The sequence below is a fragment of the Pseudophryne corroboree genome, chromosome 9 (genome assembly GCF_028390025.1).
Source record: "Pseudophryne corroboree isolate aPseCor3 chromosome 9, aPseCor3.hap2, whole genome shotgun sequence".
Classification (NCBI taxonomy): domain Eukaryota; kingdom Metazoa; phylum Chordata; class Amphibia; order Anura; family Myobatrachidae; genus Pseudophryne; species Pseudophryne corroboree.
The window spans coordinates 29,958,846-29,984,037 of NC_086452.1; the positions used below are offsets into that span (position 1 = coordinate 29,958,846).

At 47.8% G+C, this 25,192-nt stretch overlaps 1 protein-coding gene across 1 annotated transcript in view; it reads right to left on the bottom strand.

The window, feature by feature from the left end:
• The window catches only part of CTH (cystathionine gamma-lyase), a 42,513-nt gene extending 28,056 nt beyond the window's left edge, over positions 1-14,457 (bottom strand). The window contains exons 1-7 of the mRNA XM_063939097.1: positions 14,219-14,457; positions 10,368-10,449; positions 8,713-8,808; positions 8,066-8,175; positions 3,484-3,615; positions 3,297-3,354; positions 1,422-1,499 (exon numbers count right to left, since the gene is read on the bottom strand). Of these exons, the coding sequence (XP_063795167.1) occupies positions 1,422-1,499; positions 3,297-3,354; positions 3,484-3,615; positions 8,066-8,175; positions 8,713-8,808; positions 10,368-10,449; positions 14,219-14,392 (730 nt within the window). The 5' untranslated portion in view covers positions 14,393-14,457. The remainder of the gene's footprint in view (positions 1-1,421; positions 1,500-3,296; positions 3,355-3,483; positions 3,616-8,065; positions 8,176-8,712; positions 8,809-10,367; positions 10,450-14,218) is intronic.
• Between the last annotated feature and the right edge of the window lie 10,735 nt (positions 14,458-25,192).

Consider the following 25,192-nt stretch of genomic DNA (forward strand, 5'->3'; position numbering starts at 1 on the left):
GTACATTGGATTGTACTTGCTCTTTTTTCTTTTTTTCAATTTTTTATTTATAGAGATGATTGATTCAATCTATGTAATGAAATTAAAATTTGAGGCCTCATAACAAATTGTCTGATAAGGGTGCACCCATTGTTTTAGATCATTTAAGGCCTTACACATTGATCATATCAGCATAACGGTGAATGATAAGGAGACATGTTGTCCCTCACCGTATACTGTATGTGACAAAGTCCGGACATACGATCTTATATGTGATAATTTATGGGTTGTGATGCCTTATTTTTAGTGGATAAGGTTATAAACAATTGTGATCTGATGATAATGTACAACCTAATGGGTCGTTGAAATGTTCTAGTGTAATGTAATATAGATCATAGGGTTAAGTGCCTTTGTCAGATTGTCAGGACGAGTGTACTCTGTTGTCCAACTTCATTGAGGCAAAAAAAGAAAAAAAGAGAAAAGAAAAAAATAACTATAGGCATCTATGTATATATTTAAATCCTTATTAGTTAGACAAGTGTCAACATATAGTTAATGCCTGTAATTACAGTAAGATATCCTATGTACAACAGTTTATAAATTGTCAATAGGCTTGATTATACTGAGCATATGGTTAGGAATACTGTTGAGCCAGTGGAATGGATGGTCTTTGTGTGAACAAAAGGAGTGAATAGTGATTGGAAACCAAATTTGCAATTATGGAATTCTAAAAACGGTTTATGTGCAATTATTTGACATGTGGTTTTTCATTTCATACTTAATGTGTGTTTGGGAAGTCTGTAGAGCCAGTGGATTTAACGGCTCTCATGCAATGAATAACCAAGGAGTGGATTATAACTAGTAGTATATCCACGCTTGTTCACTTCTTAATAAGTGGTGTAATGTACACACATCTACAAGATGAGCGCGTCTGTATTAGGATAATTAGCCCTAATGATACAATAGCCATATGCTGAGATTGTACATGAGTACGAACACCATGATGTTATATGCCGAGATTGTACATCAATATTAACGTAATGATTTGTTAAAAATTGATGGTTTATTAATAACGATCATTAATTATTGATTATTAGAAATTAATTGTTTATTTTGGGAACTTACATTGGGAGAAGGGGATGTTCATTGAACTCATATGATACTTATGATAGTGTCTGACATGCAATGTGTGTGAACATTCTTCTCTCCTCTCTATTTTAGATTGGTATAGAAATAAAAGTTAAGTTTTAATATTTAATCATTAATTCACAATATATCATATTATATATTATTTATTTATTATTTTAAAAGAGTGCTCCAAAAAAGGAATTTTCTTTGAGGCTAGTCCTCACAATAGTTCTGATCACTAGTTTGAAACCACCACTAGGACTGGTATATTGAGGGGACGAGCTAGTAGGACAACTAATTACAACCTAACTCACCATTCTGAAGAAATTTAAGCCTTTCGTTGAGTTCATCAGTGTTGACCGATACCAGACCCATGACGACATCGCTATGGCCTGGAACACACAGGAAGTAATGTGTTATTTCCTGTCAGGCTTCCCAACACACCCATGTTTGCCTCCACAATATCTATGGGATGAAGCCCCAGACAAAGTCAATAACTTCCAGTTCGTTCCAGCTCATCTGCTTGGAATCTCCACCTGTCTCCTAGAGAGCGGAGGCAGCCATTTTGTGGTCTTCACCAACATTTTCAATCATGCAGCAACTTTGTACCTCACATTCTCAGAGAGCCAACAAATATGGCTGCCTGCTCTCTGCAGGTTATTATTACACTGGGAATGCGAGGGACATCAGACTGAAAGCTCAGCTCTCCTTATCGGCTTGTAGACAGTGAGGATCAGACACTTCCATGAGTAATCCTAGCCACAATTATAGTATTTTGGCTAGTCACTTTCACCAGTTTTAGATTTTACATTGTATTAGGTCCATAGTAATCACTATGGGGGTCATTCCGAGTTGTTCGCTCGCAAGCGGATTTTAGCAGATTTGCTCATGCTAAGCCGCCGCCTACTGGGAGTGAATCTTAGCATCTTAAAATTGCGAACGATGTATTCGCAATATTGCGATTACACACCTCGTAGCAGTTTCTGAGTAGCTTCAGACTTACTCGGCATCTGCGATCATTTCAGTGCTTGTCGTTCCTGGTTTGACGTCACAAACACACCCAGCGTTCGCCCAGATACTCCCCCGTTTCTCCGGCCACTCCTGCGTTTTTTCCGGAAACGGTAGCGTTTTTTCCCCACACGCCCATAAAACGGCCTGTTTCCGCCCAGTAACACCCATTTCCTGTCAATCACATTACGATCGCCAGAACGATGAAAAAGCCGTGAGTAAAAATCCTAACTGCATAGCAAATTTACTTGGCGCAGTGCGGACATTGCGCATGCGCATTAAGCGGAAAATCGCAGCGATGCGAAGATTTTTACCGAGCGAACAACTCGGACTGACCCCCTATGCCCAAACAAAGTCCTACTGCACCATTTTTGATCATGGCAGAATGTCTGCTGGTGCCCGCAGGTAATGAGGTGAGGTTTATAGTCTCCTGGAGGGAAGATGTTGACACCTGGGATAACAGAGTACCGTAAACTGCAACACAGAAAAACTTCCCCTTTTGCTTATCGATTACAAAAGTGAACAGTGTTTATAGTCATTAACTTTGCTGGTCGGACGACTAAATAAAAGGAAATAAAATTACAAACTTGTGGACATTTGAGGTTTGGCAAGCGATAAAGTATCAACCAATCAGCTCCTGCTGTAACTGCCACATGCATGCTACAGGCTGTGCTTGAAAAAAAAAAAAATGTCGGCCATAGGAGCTGATTGGTTGCTACTTTCTCTCTCTCCAAACCTTCACACATATGCCTCTAGACAGGTTTTGAAAAGAGTGCACCACAAGCCATTTCCGGTCACAGGTGATACATTCCACGCTGGAATACACAGCACTCTGTAAAGCGCTGCGGAATATGTGCACTCTATAAATCACTGGTAATACATAATCACTTCCCTGTTTTCATCAGGTCCGTTCTTTTGATCGTTTACCTAGTTTAGCTGCGCTTTGTGCATTAGTTTTACTCTTAGGTGGGATAGCTATTAGTGTAATGATTAGTCACTAACGTTTTTGTTGTGTGGTTTAAGTTACTGGCTATTCTTTCCACAGTGGAAGGCACATCATTTCCTGGCGGGAGTCTGCGGTGATTGGTGGTACTGTTTAAGTCACAGTTCCTGGTGGCACCTGAACGCCAGCCACTTGTGAGCGTGCCATTACTGTGATCCAACTGCAGCAGTCTACTTACCGTTCATATACTTGGTTGCTGAATACATACAGATGTCCGCTCCAAGGGCCAACGGCCGCTAAAACAGACATGGAACAAAAATAAAGAAATGCACACTAGATAGATAGATTTAAATTTTATAAATACTTGGTCTTAAAAATCAAAACGTTTAACCATTTTAATTTTCTGGGAAAATCTGTTCACTTACTTGGAAATATGCCGACATAAATGTGTTATCAACCGCTAGGAGAATATCTTTATGCTTGTGAACGATGTCGGCACACCCCTTAATGTCAATAACCGTTAGCGTTGGGTTTGTTGGGGTTTCAACCCACACCAGCTTAAAAAATAAAATAATTAAATCACATAGACATTCAGATTATGCAAAGTGATTGCTTGTTGCATAACCTGGTTATAATATATACGAGAAAAAGGAGTGGTTAGGGGGGAAAAAAAAAACCTATGCATTGTGTGGACTAATGGATTCAATACAAATTACCATATTTTTAAAAGTTTTAGTGGAGCATCACAATAGCATGTATATATTTATACTAGCCGATTCATCGCGCCCTACGGGCGCTCTTCACACCGTCGTTAGGGGCTTCGCCCCGTTAACCTCTGCACGGCTTTGCCGCGGGTGGGGGAGGGGGCAGTTAGCCGGGGTGGTGCGGTTGGGGGTGGGTGGGTGTGAGGGTGCTATGGTTGCAGAGGCGGGTGGGGGAGGGGGTGGAGTGCCACGGGTGGTGGGTGGATGCGGTGGGTGCCGCGGGTGGGGGAGAGGGTGGGAGTGCCGCGGGTGGGGTGCGAATGCGGTTGGTTGCCGCGGGTGTTGGTGCTACGGGTTGGGGGAGGGAGTTCCGCGGGTGGGTGGCGCGGGTGTTTGTGCTCTGGGTGGGGGAGGGGACGGGAGTGCCGCGGGTGGTGCGCGTGTTGGTGCAGCGGGTGCCACGGGTGGTGGGTGGATGCGGTGGGTGCCGCGGGTGGGGGAGGGGGTGGAGTGCCACGGGTGGTGGGTGGATGCGGTGGGTGGCGCGGGTGTTGGTGCTGCGGGTGGGGGAGAGGGTGGGAGTGCAGCGGGTGGGGGGCGAATGCGGTTGGTTACCGCGGGTGTTGGTGCTACGGGTGGGGGAGGGGGCGGGAGTTCTGCGGGTGGGTGGCGCGGGTGTTTGTGCTCTGGGGAGGGGAGGGGAGTGCTGCGGGTGGTGTGGGTGTTGGTGCAGCGGGGGGGGGCGGAGTGCCACGGGTGGATGCGGTGGGTGCCGCGGGTGTTGGTGCTGCGGGTGGGGGAGAGGGTGGGAGTGCCGCGGGTGGGGTGCGAATGCGGTTGGTTGCCGCGGGTGTTGGTGCTACGGGTTGGGGGAGGGAGTTCTGCGGGTGGGTGGCGCGGGTGTTTGTGATATGGGTGGGGGAGGGGATGGGAGTGCCGCGGGTGGTGCGCGTGTTGGTGCAGCGGGTGGGGGGAGTGCCACGGGTGGTGGGTGGATGCCGCGGGTGGGGAAGGGGGTGGAGTGCCACGGGTGGTGGGTGGATGCGGTGGGTGCTGCGGGTGTTGGTGCTGCGGGTGGGGGAGAGGGTGGGAGTGCAGCGGGTGGGGGGCGAAAGCGGTTGGTTACCGCGGGTGTTGGTGCTAGGGGTGGGGGAGGGGGCGGGAGTTCCGCGGGTGGGTGGCGCGGGTGTTTGTGCTCTGGGTGGGGGAGGGGACGGGAGTGCCGCGGGTGGTGGGTGGAGACGGTGGGTGTTTGTGCTACCGGTGGGGGAGGGGGCAGGAGCAGTGGCGCCACAACGTGGGTGCGGGGAGTGCGGCCCGCACCCGGGTGTTACCCTCTGAGGGGTGACACCAAAGTGCCGGCTCCTGTCACAGCGCAGAAGCCAGCACTGCAGATCCAGCAGTGTCCCCCGAACCACAACGTGCCGAAAACGGGGATCGGGACGCGAAGCCACGCCCCTTCCGCGAAGCCACGCCCCCTTTCGCCCGCGACCGCAGCGGGTTATAGAAAAGTGAAGAGACTGGGCGGGAGTGCTGCGGATGTTGGTGCTGCGGGAGGGGGAGGGGACGGGAGTGCCGCGGGAGGGGGGCAGATGCGGGTGGTTGCCGCGGGCGGGAGGGCGAGTCACTGTTCAGCATGTCTCCCTGACTCAGTGGCAGCCGCAAGACTGAGGCGGGTAATGTGAGTTCCGCTCACAGTCAGCGGCTGCGGTGTCACCACTCACCAGGGGCAGTACGGGGAGAAAGGAGACAGAGGACTGGGCGGAGAGAGGGAGGGGACTGTTCCTGGCCAGATCTGTGCCTGTGACTCCGCCCAGCGTTACGGCCAGCACAGAGTCACAGAGTTGGGCAAATATATAGGAGATTAACTGCATTCTTTCTGCAAAATTTTATTTTAGGGGGATTTATTGTTGCTTTAGCAGACAGATTCACTAAGAGAACCGGTCACATGTTGGTTGGTGGATCACCGTGACATTTTCTGCAAAAGATTCTACCATATACACATCATACTGGGGGTGGGAGACTAGTGGCTAGCATTATATTCCATGTACTTTGTATGTATAAAACAACTGTATTGTATTGACCTAGGTGTGACAGGGTTCTGTGTAACATAATGGCTGACAGGCTGTGTCGTATGTGACCCGATTGCAGGACTGAAGAGATATTTTATGGGCATCTTTAAGGCCAGGAAGTGAGATATCGATCTCATAACAAATTACTGGAGATGGATAAAGTGGACAGAGATAAAGTACCAGCCAAATCAGCTGCTAACTTCCAGTTTACAGGCTGTGTTTGAAAAATGACAGTTGCTGGTTTATCTTTCTCCACTTTATTACTCTCCAAGGCTTAGTACATCTATCACTGTGTGTTTAAAGTATATGCTTCAGTCCCGTCCAGTTAAAGAAATATAAATTTCAAAAAGGTTATGAAAGAGGTTAGGGAAGTGTCCTACGAGTTAAACACAAAAGGTGGGGGCCCTGGAGCAGCTACTGGCTGAGAAAATAGATAGATGTGTCCATTACAGACGAGATCTACCAACAGTCCATGTTTTCCATGCCTCCTGGAGATCTGTAGAATTGTCAATTGGGAATGAATGCAGCACATCTTAATTCGTAATGACTACACCTGTGCACCAGCTAGGAGGTCTGGAAAACATGAACTGTTAGTAGATATCGAGGACTGGTTTGGCCAGCCCTGGTCTACAGACTGGTAGTGCATCAAACCTCTCTTATGCGACTTCTTTCACCGCAGAGTCTAACATATCATCTAACTTAGTGAACTGTTTTTTTTATTTCCCTGTTTGTTATTTTCTTGAAACTAATGCAATATAATGTTTATCCATGTTTCTAATGTTTTTCTGTAACCAAACCTTGGGAAAAATTTTTTAGTATTTAATACATTTAACCTAGCGTATTCTCCATGTTTCTTGCTGAATGCACAAGCCTGTGTCACCCAATGCTACATACCCATGTGTATTCAAGTATGAAACATTAATATGTGGGCACAGGATGTAAATATTCCCTTAAGATCTTTTTTGCAAATATCAAGCTTGTAACCAAAAAAATAAATAAATCCACTTCCCAGTTATCTTCTCTATTAAAGTGTAATATATATTAGTGTATACACACACAGCATAAATTAAAATGGTGTGTGTATTTCAAGATAGAGACATTGGGCCGAATTCAAGGTTGGTTACAAAACAACATTTTCCTCTAATGGGCAAAACCATGAGCACAGCAGGTTGGGCAGATATAACATGTGCAAGAGTGTTAGATTTGGGTTGGTTAAATGCTACCCTCTTACACTCCATGACATTGGGCCATAAATCTACAGGGTAGAATGCTTTATTTAATGCACATGAGCTGACCATCTGTTTAGTCCAACCATGCAACAGAAGGGTGGGGACAAAATGTACCTAGTTTCTACACCAGGCTAATCCCCTATTGCCCATCTTCATTTACCCCAGGTGCCAGACCATTGGCCAGAAGTTGAGGTCACAGGGACCAATGCAACTAGGGACGATGGTGGTCATTCCGAGTTGTTCGCTCTGTATTTTTCATCGCATCGCAGCAATTTTCCGCTTAGTGCGCATGCGCAATGTCCGCACTGCGACTGCGCCAAGTAAATTTGCTATGCAGTTAGGTATTTTACTCACGGTTTTTTCTTCGTTCTGGTGATCGTAATGTGATTGACAGGAAGTGGGTGTTTCTGGGCGGAAACTGGCCGTTTTATGGGTGTGTGCGGAAAAACGCTACCGTTTCTGGGAAAAAGGCGGGAGTGGCTGGCGAAACGGGGGAGTGTCTGGGCGAACGTTGGGTGTGTTTGTGACGTCAAACCAGGAACGACAAGCTCTGAACTGATCGCAGATGCCGAGTAAGTCTGGAGCTACTCTGAAACTGCTAAGAAGTGTCTAGTCGCAATATTGCAAATCCGTCGGTCGCAATTTTAAGAAGCTAAGATTCACTCCCAGTAGGCGGCGGCTTAGCGTGTGCAAAGCTGCTAAAAGCAGCTTGCGAGCGAACAACTCGGAATGAGGGCCGATGTGCGGGCAATTTACAGTTGCGATGGGAATGAAACACCAACATAATCAGTGCACCCGCTGAAACAGACACTAGTTCAGTCACTGTCTGCATCCACTAATGTGTAGGGAGGTTCAAAGGAGAGTTCAGAAATGCACAGTGGGGACCCATTGCAGTTTTTTTTGTGGGCCTGGCAATTGTTTTTGCACCCCGTCTGAGTTGCCGGTAACCGTGTATGGCACACTAAAGTCACACATAGCAAATCTCTCAAAATTTTAATTTACCTTGGTATCTGAGGTGATTGCGGCTTCCAAACATTTTAGGTCTGAGCAGTTCACAAATTTAGCTTTTAGGCCCATTTCTGAAGCAATTTTCCTAAAATATCTGTTTGTGCCTGTCAGAGAGAGGAAAGGGAACAGCGTCGGCTTCTGAATGACAAACTGCAGCCGTTACTCTGTCAAATACAACATTTAAGGTAACTTTATTCCTAAAGCGGCTTAATAATGCTGCTGCAGGTCCTGAGGAAACAGCAGAAGTTGTCTATCTACAGGCAAATGGAAAAAACGGACTTTAATATAGTGCACTCCTGAACCACATTGGCTGATATCTCTGACCATGTGACATGTTAGCGGCCTATGATTGAACAAAGCAATGATAACAATGGTTTATTACTGCTTATATAATATTTAAAAAAAAGAAAAGGGATAGCGGTTGGTTAACTAGGCTTCCCATGCAGCAGTGGCACTCTACACGATTATCAGGCCAGATGCGGACTGTCTGCAAGGTCCCTAAACGGAGAAGGTTACGTCCCTTTCTTCCACCACAGCAGATAGTCAGGGGAATAAGTTACTGTATTAGTAAGCACATGATTGAACAGTCTGTAAGTGTTTAATGAGTCACCCGCTTGTTGGAGATCGGAGCGTGTACTTACCTCCATAGACATCTGTGGTGCAGATGATCTCATCCCCGGCTTTCAGGAGATGGGCGACGTTGAGCGTTGCAGCCAGGCCAGAAGCGTAGGCTAAACCTAGAGAGGGCACATATAGGTTACACATTAATGTCATCACTTCCAGACTCTACCCCATAAATGATAGTCCGGCTATACTACATTGGAATCTCACGGGCTAATGCATTGCGGGATTTCTGTCAAGTTGCGAGGGGAAATTTTTATTTTTATTTTATTTTTTTAAAGTAATTTGGTTTTGAATTTGACTGAAATCTGCGCAGGTGTATATCACACAAAGGTCTGAAGCTTAATTGATCTGCCCCCCAAAAAATGTAGAAGTGATAAAATCAAAATAGGGAGTTCTTTATCCTATACCACAAGTGTCCTGTGGGTGGCAGTGTTGCACTCGAAGTGCAGTTCTGTGATTAGAGGTATAGAAATGAAATCCTCTAGTGCATGTAGAACATACTTATTGCTGTATACGTTTTATTTGCCGGCTGTCCAGATCCCGGCGGTCAGGATACTGACAACGGAATCCCGACAGCACAACTATTTGTAAAGTCTGGCTGAGATCACATATAGCCGAATAACACAATTGCACTCAAAAAATAAATTAAAAAAAGGTAGATAGATTATCTATAACATTGGTGTACAGTACTAGTTCTACTAATTACCTGGATGACGGATAAGAACACTGGATAGCAAATAGCTTTCATCCAGTTCCCCTAAAACAAGGGGGGGGGGGATTACCGTTCTCACAATTATGGAGAGTGGTTCAGATTACCTCCGATTGTTTGGAGTTGCCAAAAGCCTTGGAGGAGAAGATGGGCAATAAATTTGTCTGTAGAGGTTCCTCACATGAGGACATCAAAGAGACAATCTATAAATGTATGACCATAAAGCGTGAAGACACACTGCGCAGTAAAGAAAGGACCAATAAAGAACATATGATTCTCTCTTCTACATATTCTTTCTCATCCAGACACGTACGCGAGGTTATATTGCGGCACTGGCATATACTCCAGCTGGACACTAATGGGGCCTTTTTGCTATAAAAAGGAGTAGCAATTTGAATGAAAATTATTGCCAAAGTCCAACATTGGCCCAACCAGGACCAAGAATTGCCTTCGGCCTAAAAATGGTTCCTATAAATGTCGTGGATACGCGTACAGCGAATTAATTTTTCTGCGTTGGTAAGACAGTCACTGACCCCAATAAGAGTACACAACATTATAGTCGCCATCATTTGAACCGTTGACAGTCAATATGCGGTATATATAATTAAATGCCCATGCAGTCTATTGTACGTTAGCAAAACTATAGGGGCTTTAAAAGGAAAGAATCGCCATGCATCGTTCCCCCACTAAAAAGGGTTTCTCCGCTCTAGATCCAAATGTTCCTTCTGTTGCAAAACATTTTGCCTTTAAAAAAAAAAAAAAAAAAAACATGCCATCAAGTAGAACTCATTTGCTGGTACATACCAACAATTAGAATTTCTGACCCAGAGGGTGTTCCAACACATTTCTACCAACTGTCTCGATTGCAACACCACCTTTGTGAATACACTAACACATGCACCGTATGCGTTTTTAGGGATTTTGACGAGTAAATTGGTCGTTAAACCAACTTCGGTATCTTACAGTATTTGGCGCCATCAAGGACAGCGACGGCTTTCTCCAGACAGTTCCTTGTCGGGTTCCCGCTGCGACTGTATTCATAGCCCTGAAAGAGAAATGGTCATTAGGATCCAACTCTGAGACCCAGGCTGCCTCTCATTCCCCGCTACATCGCCCTTCCTTACTCAGTCATTAGGAAAGTTTTTGTTTGAGGGATCGTTCTGAAACTACGTAAAACCTTAAAAATTTCCATTCTGTATTGTGGCAATTTGGGATGCTTTTTTTTTTTTTTTGGGGGGGGGATTATTGAATGTTTATTCCGTGCAGTAACCCGTACCTGCCTACACCTGGAATACTGGCAGGATCCTCCCGCTCTGCTGGTAGATCCCCCACTCGCTTCTCACAGCTAATTGGAGATTCCGAGGCTACACGTGACCTCTGAACTCTGGGACCTCCATAGCGATATGGTTTCTAGTTGCATCCGTCAATCAGGGGACGTAGCGTCCTGCGCAGGAGCAGAGACACCGCAATAACAACACAAATGAACTCAGGTTTTGCAGCCAGCACAAAGCGATTGAAGTGACCTGACAATTACTCGCGGTAGGCTGCAAAACAGGCGGCTTCTTCCCAAGTGTATTGGTTGAAAGATCTACAGTAAAAAGACAAATAGGTCTACCCCAAATGGTTGACCGGGTCAAAAGGTCAACAGGTAAAGATAAACAGTGCCTAAGGTCAACAAGTTTTTTTTATTGTTTTCATCATTTACCATGCACGCGGACTACAACTGGGAATTGGAACTTGCCCAGAGCGTGGCGAGGGTACACGTTTAACTTTCCACTAATTTGACTCAGATATGGTGAACAAAAACAAAATTACAAAAAATTGTGCTGACTGTTTTCATGTCAACCTTTTGACCCCTGTCAACTTTTTGTAACTGCTGACCTTTTCTATGTTTTGACACTGTCGACCTTTTGCACGTCAACTATTTGGGGTGGACTTATTGACTGCCTATTTTTTTGGTTGTACTTTAGATGAAGTTATACATACATTATACAATTATCTGGCAGATAGTCTGTGGTTGGAATGAAAACCTGGTAATGGATGAGAGCAACTGACAATCCACCATTTGCTCCCAAACACTGGAAAATGGACAAAAGCTGTCCGTGATTAAAGCAATTTGTATAAATTGGTTTTGTCCAATATCCGGCGTTTGGGAGCAAATGGTGGATTGTCAGTTGCTCTCATCCATTACCAGGTTTTCATTCCAACCACAGATCTTCCAGATCACTGTATAGTGTATGTCCAGTTTAAGCAATCCGCTACCAACTGTCACTTTTCAAGCTCATCCTGTAACACGGCAGTTAGACACTGATTGGATGGTGTTTCATATCTCTCCAAGCTTTGATAAATCTCCCAATTGGTAGTTAAAAAAAAATTAAACACATATCAGCCTTGCGGTATTGTTGCTTTAACCTATAGTTGTTTACTCCTGAATGTCAGACCAGCTTTCCGAATCTGCCCCATTCCACAGTGAAGTAGGCAGTCCACCTTGACGACATAATTCAAAGTGAGTATCATAACCGCGACACTGCCTCCCGCTGACACAAATCGTGGCATTTAGCAGCTTGGGGCGGGGTGACTGTCAGCACACGATTTGCAGAGCCACGTCTTCTGGGATCTCCCCGGGGGCTTTAGTAAAATCTCAGCACGTATGCTTTATCGTCAGGTATCAAACACTTTTTTCCTCTATAGATTGTAAGTTTGCTGCCAGCGCGAAATTCAATTGAGGGTGAACGGCTCCTCTAGGCCGAATATGCACAGACGCCGCCGCACCTTAGCGAGCTAATCTGGGTGCAAATCGCTCAGGGGCGAGCAGGGCTGCCATTGCCGGTGTTTAAACGCCACGGCAATTCACACCCTTTGCTCTTAATTGAATTCCCCTCTGTCTGTTAATACCGGTTCTTGTTTTATTATTAATCACACATTTCCTCAGAGAAGGTTGTCGCTACATATATGTAATAATAATACAAAGTGCATAAATAGTAATATCACAAGTCATCTATGAGCCCATAAAACGTGAATGGGCCACAGGGCTAGAACATGGCACACATTAGGCAAGTCATAGCCCTCCAGCTGTGGAACAGGGCACGCCATGACAGACACACACCCGCTGGGGGAAGAGGAGGGGGGGGGGGGCACAGGTCGTCAGGGTCTTTTGGAGTAACGTGTGCCACATATATTCCTGTTAGTACTGAGACTTTTCTGTCACAAGTTAAAGTTAAACTTGAGACCTTGAGCAAATCCCTATGAACAGATTAACCAAATAATAAGTCATCGATTAGCGCAGACGGTTCCAGAGAGGTATATTGCAGCGTTACAACAAATACTCTGCTTAGGGCTGTACTGTAACATAAGGACTGTGGACCCAGGGAGCAATAAGAGGATAATTAGTAACTGCGGACCCTGGAAAGCCCAGGAGTGTGCAGACATCCACCATACAATGTACAGACACTAGGACCCTCAGCTGTGATCAGTGCATGGGGGGTACTTGTAGCTGAGCAGTGTAGTGCAGCAGTGCCCCCTGTATATACACACTGTACAGATACCAGGACCCTCAGCTGTGATCAGTGCATGGGGGGTACTTGTAGCTGAGCAGTGTAGTGCAGCAGTGCCCCCTGTATATACACACTGTACAGATACCAGGACCCTCAGCTGTAATCAGTGCATGGGGGGTACTTGTAGCTGAGCAGTGTAGTGCAGCAGTGCCCCCTGTATATACACACTGTACAGATACCAGGACCCTCAGCTGTGATCAGTGCATGGGGGGTACTTGTAGCTGAGCAGTGTAGTACAGCAGTGCCCCCTGTATACACACACTGTACAGTAACCAGGAACCTCAGCTGTGATCAGTGCATGGGGGGTACTTGTAGCTGAGCAGTGTGGTGCAGCAGCGCGACGTTGCCCCTGTATACATATACTCAGTGCCTGAGAAGTGCTGATCACCAGTGACTAAGCATATAGCTGGGAGCCTCATGCAATGTTACATCATGCAGAACCCGGATTACACAGCAGCTATCAGGATGTATGTCACAGGCAGGGTCTGCAGATGGAGCTGGAAGCTGCTCAGGAGATCTATTGTCCTCTGTACGTGCACAGTAGCTGTATACAAAGGGAGGGTGATGCTGCTGCAGAACCTCCTGATTAGCACCTGATACAGACACCGGGGGAATAGAGGTGGGGGCTGTGGAGCTGCTGCAGAACCTGATTACAAGCTGATACAGTAGCAATACCAGGCAGCCTTATCCTGGACTGGTGACACCAGGGGGATGAAGGGGAGGTAAGGGTCTGCAGAGCCCCCTGATTAGCAGCTGGCAGCGGCTCTGCCAGGCAGCATGTCCTAGACTGGGGAGACCTGGGGTATGAGGGGGCTGTAGAATGAGGGGGAACGGGGGGGAGGTGAGGGTCTGCAGAGCCCCCTGATTAGCAGCTGGCACGAGCTCTGCCAGGCAGCATGTCCTGGGGCATGAGGGGGGATGGGGGGGGGGGGGGGGGGGGGGGGGGGGGGGAGAGGTGAGAGTCTGCAGAGCGCCCTGGCCAGCAGCTGGCACCGGCTCTGCCAGGCAGCATGTCCTGGTGGATTGGGGGTGGGGGGGGGTGGGGGGGGGGGGAGAGTCTGCAGAGAGCCCTGACCAGCAGTGGGCACCGGCTCTGCCAGGAAGCACGTCATGGGGTATGAGGGGGCTGTAGGGGAATGGGGGGGGGGGGGGAGAGAGGAGGTGAGGGTCTGCAGAGCCCACTGACCAGCAGCGGGCACCGGCTCTGTCAGGCAGCACGTCCCTGCCCAGTAGCGCAGTGGCGGCAGCGCCCGCACTCACCGCATGCTCCCCCGGGCCGTCCTGCTTGAAGGTGGTGGAGAGGGAGATGGGGGGCACCACCGCCCGGGAGTTCCACTGCTCCGGCTCCTGCCCTGCGTGGATGGCCTCGGTGGCGAAGTGCCGGAACCCCTGCAGGTAGCCCTGTGCGGGGCACTGCTGCCCGGTGCTGTGCATGTTGCGGCCGGTGTGCTGCGGCGCTGTGCGGGGGATCCGACTTTATGGGCGAGTCTGAGCAGCGCTGTCCCGGCATTGGCTGAGGGCGGGGGCGTCGTCTCTGGGTCCAGTCATTACACGGGGCTGCCGCTCCTCCCACTGCAGGGGCGGGGCATAACTGTATGTGTATCACTGTGTACGGGGCAGTACAGGAGGGGGCATTTATACAAGGGGCAGTACATTGTTATTACAGGAGGGGGCATTTATACAGGGGGCAGTACATTGTTATTACAGGAGGGGGCCTTTATACAGGGGGCAGTACATTGTTATTACAGGAGGGGGCAGTGACACTGTTATTACAGGAGGGGGCATTTATACAGGGGGCAGTACATTGTTATTACAGGAGGGGGCATTTATACAGGGGGCAGTACATTGTTATTACAGGAGGGGGCCTTTATACAGGGGGCAGTACATTGTTATTACAGGAGGGGGCAGTGACACTGTTATTACAGGAGGGGGCATTTATACAGGGGGCAGTACATTGTTATTACAGGAGGGGGCATTTATACAGGGGGCAGTACATTGTTATTACAGGAGGGGGCAGTTATACAGGGGGCAGTGACATTGTTATTACAGGAGGGGGCAGTGACACTGTTATTACAGGAGGGGGCAGTTACACAGGGGGCAGTAACATTGTTACAGGAGGGGGCAGTACAGGAGGGGGCAGTACAGGAGGGGGCATTTATACAGGGGGCAGTACATTGTTATTACAGGAGGGGGCAGTTATACAGGGAGGGGCAGTGACACTGTTATTACAGGAGGGGGCAGTTATACAGGGGGCAGTGACACTGTTTTTACAGGAGGGGGCAGTTATACAGGGGGCAGTTATACAGGGGGCAGTGACACTGTTATTACAGGAGGGGGCAGTTATACAGGGGGCAGTGACATTGTTATTACAGGAGGGGGCAGTTATACAGGGGGCAGTACATTGTTATTACAGGAGGGGGCAGTGACACTGTTATTACAGGAGGGGGCATTTATACAGGGGGCAGTACATTGTTATTACAGGAGGGGGCAGTGACACTGTTATTACAGGAGGGGGCATTTATACAGGGGGCAGTACATTGTTATTACAGGAGGGGGCATTTATACAGGGGGCAGTACATTGTTATTACAGGAGGGGGCCTTTATACAGGGGGCAGTACATTGTTATTACAGGAGGGGGCAGTGACACTGTTATTACAGGAGGGGGCATTTATACAGGGGGCAGTACATTGTTATTACAGGAGGGGGCATTTATACAGGGGGCAGTACATTGTTATTACAGGAGGGGGCAGTTATACAGGGGGCAGTGACATTGTTATTACAGGAGGGGGCAGTGACACTGTTATTACAGGAGGGGGCAGTTACACAGGGGGCAGTAACATTGTTACAGGAGGGGGCAGTACAGGAGGGGGCAGTACAGGAGGGGGCATTTATACAGGGGGCAGTACATTGTTATTACAGGAGGGGGCAGTTATACAGGGAGGGGCAGTGACACTGTTATTACAGGAGGGGGCAGTTATACAGGGGGCAGTGACACTGTTTTTACAGGAGGGGGCAGTTATACAGGGGGCAGTTATACAGGGGGCAGTGACACTGTTATTACAGGAGGGGGCAGTTATACAGGGGGCAGTGACACTGTTATTACAGGAGGGGGCAGTTATACAGGGGGCAGTGACATTGTTATTACAGGAGGGGGCAGTTATACAGGGGGCAGTAACACTGTTATTACAGGAGGGGGCAGTTATACGGGGGCAGTGACAGTGTTATTACAGGAGGTGGCAGTTATACAGGGGGCAGTAACAGTGTTATTACAGGAGGGGGCAGTTATACAGGGGGCAGTAACATTGTTACAGGGCGTGTGGATCATAGGGTCGACCACACTTACGTCAACAGTCATTAGGTCGACCACTATTGGTCGACAGTGACTAGGTCAACACCTAAAAAGGTTGACAGTGTCTTTAGTTTGACATGAACAAGGTCGACATGAGTTTTATTTACTTATTTTTGGTGTCGTTTTCTTCGTAAAGTGACCGGGAACCCCAATTAGTGCACCGTGTCCCCTTGCATGCTTCGGGCAAGGTGCCTCGCACCGCTATCGCTGGCACAGGTTACTATTCCACGTGGCAATGTCACTGTAACAATGTTACAGTGACAGCTCAGCTTCTGCACACAAAAAAGTGCAACAATGTAATCTAAGTGACAAACTGCAGAGATGAACTTTCTGTGACTGTACAGGGATCACGCAGCCTCTGTTCGCTGTGCTGAATTCAGGGAAGATGTTCTCGCCCCAACGAGTAAGTGCAAGCACTGGTGTCATAAGGAGGTGCAGGGGGTGCGGTCCGCACCTAGGTGTCAACCTCGGAGGGGATGACACCAAAATGCCAGCTCCTCCACAGCATCAGGAGCCGTGGGCTGCGGTGTGACAGTCTCTTGCAGCACCTGACTCCTGTCATAGATGAGGAGCCGACAGTACAGGAAGACTGTCTCTGCAGGCAGCCCAGCATCTCCGGAGATGCTGGACACGCCCCCAGAGTGATGATCTCGGGATCCTGGCGATGCCACGCTCCCTTTATGTGCGACCACTCCCTCTTTTTGCCGCGACCGTGCCTCTGGCGCGCAGGAGATCCAGATTGCGCACAGGGTGACACCACACCTGGTTACGCCTCTGAGTGCAAGTGTATACCGCACTTACGGTACCGCTGGATTTGCAGATATTTTCCTGCAATACACCATAATTATAGAAACATAGAACTTTACGGCAGATAAGAACCACATGGCCCATCCAGTCTGCCCTTTAGGGTGAAGGCATTAGGGTTAGTTTAGGGGTCTAGGTTAGGGAGTGTATATGGGGCTCATACTTATAACAGTAACAACAGCTTCTATAGAGAAGCAACATAGGGGTTTGCAGTGGCACCCTAATATTTATCTATAAATACATATCCTCCAGCTGGACCTTTTTGGCAGGTACAGTACTTTTTTTTTATGGTCTGTACCGATTTTTGGCTCTCCAAACTTCCATTGAAAGTATAGGAAAAGGGGAGTGGCCACGCCCCCCCCCCTTTACCCATGACCACGCCCCCTTTTTTAATTTGTACGGATTTTTATGTGTAAAATGTTGGAGGGTATGTAAATACGCTTGAGTCTGGGAGGTATATGGGAGTGTGTGTCAGGCTGGTGTGTACATTATGACAAACTGATAGCACCATTAAACGTGGGGAGGGGCGCAGAGGTATGAGGTGAGGCCGACCCAGTGATTCTGCATCAGCAGCGAGTGAACTACTCCCTCATGAGGCTTTATTAGCTGTACAGATATTACTACAAGTATGTGTTACAATGAATAAAGGGATTTAAGGCGTTCTAGATTTAACAAGAGCGCCTCCCTGTCTCCGTAGTAGCAGCATCAGACGTGTAACAGGGGCGCCCCTGTTGTATCACATAATATCCTTACATGTTGCACTGTAGTGAGCTCAATGCTGAGCATGACACAAAAAGGCTCATGGGAATTTGCCCCTTAGGCTTGCAGTGTCCCGCTGATGGGTTCATAGGTTAAGCGGACCCGGTTAGAAAGCTAAATGAGGCATGAAACTAGAGCCTGACTCAGTGTGATATAATTGCATCAGAAAGTCATTTATTACAATTGCTCTGCACAGTTTGCATTTTATACTGCATGTCTAGACGGGATCCGGACTCTGGGTCGACACCACTTAGGTCAACACCCATTAGGTCGACACCTATTGGTCGACAGTGACTAGGTCGACACTAGAAATAGGTAGACATGACCATTAGGTCGACATGCAAAAAGGTCGACATGAGTTTTTCACATATTTTTTTTTATTTTTTTTGTTTTAACTTTTTCATACTTTACGATTCACGTGGACTACGATTGGGAACGGTAACCTGTGCCGAGCGCAGCGGTATTGGAGCGAGGCACCTTGCCCGAAGCATGGCGAGTCATGTGAGCGGACACGGTGCACTAAATGGGATTCCCGGTCACTTTACGAAGAAAATTATACCCCAAAAAATGAAAAACTCATTTCGACCTTTTTTCATGTTGACCTTGTTCATGGCGACCTAATGGCTGTGTTGACCTATTTCTAGTGTTGACCTAGCCACTGTTGACCAATAGGTGTCGACCGAATCCCGCCATCCAGAATACCGGCACATAGGGGCTATTTCCACTCATGGGTGTCCACGACTCGACACCCATAGAGTGGGAATAGAACCTGTGGCGAGCCCAGCTCGCCACTGAGCCGGCAGCACGGCGGGCACAGCGATACTGACAGTCGGCATCCCGCCCAGGGGGGTTACGTATGTAATCCATTAGTAGCACCTACAGTAATATATAATGTTAGTGGTGGATAAGGGGCAGATGTAGAGAACAGGCCTAAGCGCAACATTAATGTTCCCAGCCAGCCACCAATTTCATTCTTTTCATTATTAAATTATATTACCAAATTTGCTAATTGCCAGCATAATATAATATAACAAACCATGAGCGATGACATTTGGTTTTAGTTTTATTATGCACAGTAGGGCAGAGTACAGGGTCTTCCTTCTTACTTACATCACTGCAACCTTTCCAATACAGTCTTCATTATCAGCACGGCTGGGTATGGGTCATAGGGTCAACAGTCATTAGGTCAACAGTCATTAGGTCGACCACTATTGGTCGACAGTGACTAGGTCGACACCTGAAATAGGTCAACACAGTCATTAGGTCGACATGAACAAGGTCGACATGGGAAAAGGTCGACATGAGTTTTTTTCCTTTTTTGTGTCGTTTCCTGCGTAAAGTGACGGGGAACCCCAATTAGTGCACCGTGTCCCTTCGCTTCGCTCGCCATGCTTTACGCAAGGTGCCTCGCTCTGCTACCGCTGCGCTCGGCACCGGTTACCGTTCCCAATCATGGTCCACGTGGATCGTAACGTATGAAAAAGTTCAAAAAATTAAAGAAAATTTGAAAAACGCATGTCAACCTTTTTCCATGTCGACCTGGTACATGTTAACCTAGTGACCATGCCGACCTAGTGACCATGTCGACCAATTTTGGTTGCCCTAATGACTGTCAACCTAAGTGTGGTCGACCTAATGACCATCCCCCGCATGGCTTTGGCTTCAGTATTAAGCAGTGATAAAGAAAATTTAAATGTCTATCTCCCTGGGTCGCTCACAGGCAAGACTTAGGGGAAGATGTATCAAAGCTTGGAGAGAGATAATGTGGAGAGAAATAAGTACCAACCAATCAGCCCCTAACTGCCATGTAACAGGCTGTTAAAGAAAATGATAGCTAGAAGCTGTTTGGTTGGTACTTATCTCTCTTTACTTTATCTTTCTACAAACTTTTATGCATCTCCCCCTAACAGATCTATTGAATACCTGTCGGATACTCTCCGACGGAGAGGATCCGACAGTTCAGTATTCAATTTCCAAGCATTTCCGACAGGTTTTGCTCGTTTTCGACAATGCTGATCTGACTGTTGGAAATGGCCGCAAATTCAACAAAATCCGCTGATCCGTGGCTAATCCGCCGATCCACGTGTTTTCCAACAAGTCGGAAAAACAGCAACTTATTTGAATAGGTTGAATCCTGATTCGACCTAAAAAAGTCGGAAACTTCAGTCTTTTCGACTTAACGGCAATTCCGACTTCAATTGAATAGACCCCTAAATCTCCCTAAGGGACCTAATTATCGTGAATTATTTGAGGCATATCCCATACCTCCCAACTTTAGAACGTAAAGAAGAGGGACCTGGCGTGCCCGAAAAAGGGGTTGGCCTCGGGTGGAGGGCTGGGGCCTGGTGTGGAAGGGGCGTGACCTCACTTCACAACCCCTGTTATCGTCATTTCCACGCAATGTTAGATGCCGTGCACATACACATGCCATCTATTCAGTGATCACCGGCTGCTTTGCAGAGCAGAGCAGCGGTGATCACAGGTTCTCCCGGTTGTGGTATGCGTACCTGCGGTCAGGAGACCACTGGTCAGCATACCTCTGCCGGGATCTCGGCAGCGGAATGCCGGCGAGGGGGCAAGAGTAACAAGCCGCTTGCGGGCTCGCTGTGCCACCACGCTGCGGGCTCGGTGGTGACCTGTGGTCGCCACGGGGTCTACTCCCACTAGTGGGAATAGTCCCTGTTGGTTGGCATGCCAACCGTCATGATTGTGGGGGGCAGGGATGTAGGGGGAGGTATTGTGACCGGCGGTCTCCTGACCACCGGTCACATAACTACATCCCGTTCTCCCAACCTGCCCATGGGACACTGTGGCCCGCAAGTGGGACAGTGTCCGAACAGCAGGACCATCCCGCTATTCTCTGAAAACACACGTTTTCAGGGGGATATCCGCAAATATTTAGTATCACCCCTATGTATGAAGCGGAGACCGGTTTCTGTGGGGAATGCGATGATGACCGATTTACAAAGCTCCGGAATCTGAAGATGGCGTTGTGCAGCTGTCGCCTGTGGGCTAAACTTTGCAAAAGTCACAGAGAGAGTGTTCCTCCAGAAGCCTCTTCAGATCGCACATCTGTAGGAGACCAGACACAGGAGTGAAGAGACTGAGTGTGCTCTTTCATTTATCCAGGCAGTATAATCGCCTCCAAATCGCATTGCAACTGTGAGTATTGGTAAATGGGCCCCTAGGTCTCAGAAGCAGCGTTCAGAAGAACATTGTTGCTGTACTGCACAAAAAAGGAAAAATCAAGTTCAATGTCCAAGATGGGTGACACTGCCTGAAACTGCTGTCGCTGCAGAGACTCGATCATTACTCATTACAAGACAGGCCCTTTAAACTTGTGATATTTCAAAAGTCCAACAAGATTAATGCAGTGGTTGGAGAAAGACGGCTCCAAACCAGTTACTCCCAGATAGTGGCATAAGTTTGTCCCAGTTGCCCGGAGGCAAGATAAATATTTATAGTGTGCTGAAAGTTATATTTTATATATATATTTTAAATCACACATTTCTTAGCAATGATACCCAGGATTAGAACCCATGACCTGTTACATTGAAGGCAGACACCTTACTGATAGAGATAATTGCTCCTGCATTGTAGGTCTCTGTAGTGTAAACCCACACACGACATAGGTGGTCATTCCGAGTTGTTCGCTAGCTGCATTTGTTCGCTGTGCAGCGATGAGGCAAAAAAACGGCACTTCTGCGCATGCGGCGCAATGCGCACGCGCGACGTACTTTCACAACGGCTGATGTAGTTTCACACAGGCTCTAGCGAAGCTTTTCAGTCGCACTGCTGGCCGCAGAGTGATTGACATGAAGTGGGCGTTTCTGGGTGTCAACTGACCGTTTTCAGGGAGTGATCGTAAAAACGCAGGCGTGCCTGGAAAAACGCAGGCGTGGCTGGGCGAATGCAGGGCGTGTTCGTGACGTCAAAACAGGAACTGAACGGTCTGAAGTGATCGCAAGCGCTGAGTAGGTCTGAAGCTACTCTGAAACTGCACAAAATAATTTTGCAGCCGCTCTGCGATCCTTTCGTTCGCACTTCTGCTAAGCTAAAATACACTCCCAGTGGGAGGTGGCATAGCGTTTGCATGGCTGCTAAAAACTGCTAGCGAGCGATCAACTCGGAATGACCCCCCATAGGGCCTAATTCAGACCTGTTAGTAGATGTGCTAAATTTAGCACATCTACGATCAGTCACACAGACGTGTGGGGGGACGCCCAGCACAGGGCTAGTCCGCCCCGCATGTCAGGCCCTGCCCAGTCGCACAAGTACAAAAGCATCACACAGTGGCGATGCTTTTGTACTTGAAATGTAGCTCCTGACCAGCGCAGCTCCTGTGCGCTGGCAGGGAGCTACTCATCGCTGTGAGTGTCGCAGCGGCTGCATGTGACTAAAACGGCGGCCAAACACCACCCCCTCCCGCCCAGCGACTGCCTCTGCCTGTCAGTGTCGGCACATGCGCAGTTCAGACCTGATCGGCTGCTGTGTGAAAACGCACAGCAGCGATCAGGTCTGAATTAGGCCCATAGATCTGCTCAGTAACTCACAATGCTGATTATTCCTCTGACAATTATTTAACAAGTGTCATACACAGGATTAGAACCCATGACCTGTTACACTGAAGGCAGACACCTTACTGATAGAGATAATTGCTCCTGCATTGTAGATCTATGTAGTGTACAGCCACCCACGACATAGATCTGCTCAGTAACTTACAATGCTAATTATTCCTCTGACAATTATTTTACAAGTGTCATACCCAGGATTAGAACCCACAGCCTATTACACTGGAAACAGGCACCTTACTGATGGAGCTATCTGCTTCTGTATAGGAAGCCTGAGAATTCTAACTTTATGTAAATAGCTCCATCAGTAAGGTTCCTGCTTCCGGTGTAATAGGTTGTGGGTTCTAATCCTGGGTATGACACTTGTAAAATGTGTGTTTATAATAAAGAGGGTGTGACTTCTGAGGTGCATTGAGGAAGAGATAGCAATGGCTATCAATTTAATTTATGTATGAACTTGGGTGCTTGGTTTGTTTCTATGGAAACTACACCAAGATTACCGCACCTGGCAGTCAAAGTAAGTGGTCCTGACCCCTGTCCCCTCCTTTAGAATGGGGCTCTGTTCTTTGCATGTACTCTTTATTGGTTGGACAAATCCCTTTTGGTGGCTGGCCCCACCTCTTAAGCTTGGGTCCGTACAATGTGATCCCTACCCAGCGTCTGACGTCACAATGTCCACCAGCTTAGGTAAAGCATTCGCACCACGTGGTGAGTGGACCAGGGGCCTAATTCAGACCTGACCGCTGTTGTGCGTAATCGCAAAGTGGATGTTTATGGAATGACTGCGCATGTGTATGGATCGGAATGCGCAGGCGCGAGGCCAAACTGCGAAAAAATCCTGCGTCTTTTTTGACCGCTAGGAGTACGCAGATTGATTGACAGGAAGCGAACGTTTGGGGTGGTAACTGCCCATTTTCTTGGAGTGTCTGGAAAAACGCAGGCGTTCCCAAGCGTTTTCAGGGAGGGTGTGTCATGTCAGCTCCGGCCCCGATCAGCCTGATTCTATCGCACTGTAGGAGTAAGTCCTGGGCTACGCACAGACTGGAAAATTAATTCGGTGGTGAGAGAGTTGCGAACAGATTTGCAGCTTACTGGCATTTGCAAAGCTTTTCACACGGCGTATGCAGACTTGCACGGGGCGGTTATTCACTCTGGGCGGCGACTATCCGATCGCAAACCTCTGCAAATTCGCAGAGGTGCGATCAGGCCTGAATTAGGCCCTAGGTTCCATCAGAGCAAATCATGATGGGAAATTTAGTTTTCCCAAACACCCATCCCCGGCTGGTTGGGACTCCTCCAGGCAGTGCGCAGGCTGGGTAGCAGCCAGGGGAGCAGCTGTGGAAGAGGGGCTGCTCTGTGCTGTGTACGCTGTAACGTTGCTGGAATTAGAGGTGGATACTGCCATTGATGATGTCATCACCATGCTGCGAGAACAGGTCAAGCATGTGTCATGTCTGTTCTCTGTGGCAATCTCATGTCTGCACTGCTGGGATCCAGATGTGGAAGAAGCCGACAGGGGTGTTCTCCCCTCTCCCCAACCACCTAACCCTCCCTACCTGCAGCCTAACTCTAACCTCTCCCCTTGGTGCCTAACCCTAACCACCCCCCGGAGGTGCCTAATCCTAACCCTGTGTCCCCGCTGCCTAAACCTAACCCCCCCCCCCCCCAAGTCTAACCCGCCAAGGGGGTGCCTAACCCTAATCCCCCCTTCTACGCTGCCTAACCCTAAAACTAACCCCAACTGCTTACCTGTGGTGCGCCGCGATCTGTCCTCGTTGGAGATCCCGGCTGTCGGTATTCCAGTGCCGGGATGGTGCACCATTCTGGATGCCAGTGTCGGCATTCAGAATAGGGTTGGTATTCCGGAATCATTATTCTGACTGTCGGGATACCAACAGCTGGGATCCTGACTGCTTCCCTATGGACCTTGTATATGTTAGCAAACAGTATATAATGGTGGTCTCCGTGACTATCTATTGTAAGTTACAACTATAGAGATGTCCGCAGGACCATTTTTGCTGGATTTGGATTTGGCTCTGTGTCGTCATCTGGGTTTGGATTTGGATGTGGATTTGACAAGTCGCCGTGACTGGTTTTGGATTTGGATTTTTTTCCAAAATTGACAAGAAAAGCTAAAATCACATAATTTGGGCCTTTTTTGTTCCTAGACTACTATTAATCTCAATAACATTAATTTCCAGTCACTTCTGACCACCTTACAGCTCACAATATTATTTTCACCATTATTGGCCAAAAGCGTCTGATTACCAAGCGACAGAGCAGCTGCACAGACATACGGCAATTTATAGCACATCTATGAAACCACAGCAGTGGAAGAAATGAAAGGTGGTGCAAGATGAAATTGTCCTTGGGCCCTCCCACCCACACTTATGTTGGATATTAAAAAGGACATGCACACTTTAACAAACCAAGCACTTCAGCCACAGGGACTACCATTTTTGTGCTGAAGTGCTTGGTTTGCTTGGACCCCTACAAAACAAGCTACCAATCGACTTAAGGCAACAGCTCTATAGTGGCAAGATGTCATTGTCATTGCCATCCTCACCATCATCAGTGTGTACATCATCATCATGAGAGGCAGAAGAAGATGCCTCACTGACAGTTGCAGAACTACCACTCATATATTTCCTTGCCACTGTGTGTGGTGAATGGCATGTTGTCAATTTTATGTTTTTTTTTTCTGCACCAAATTTTACCTTTTTCTTTACCACTGTATATTGTTTTTTGTTT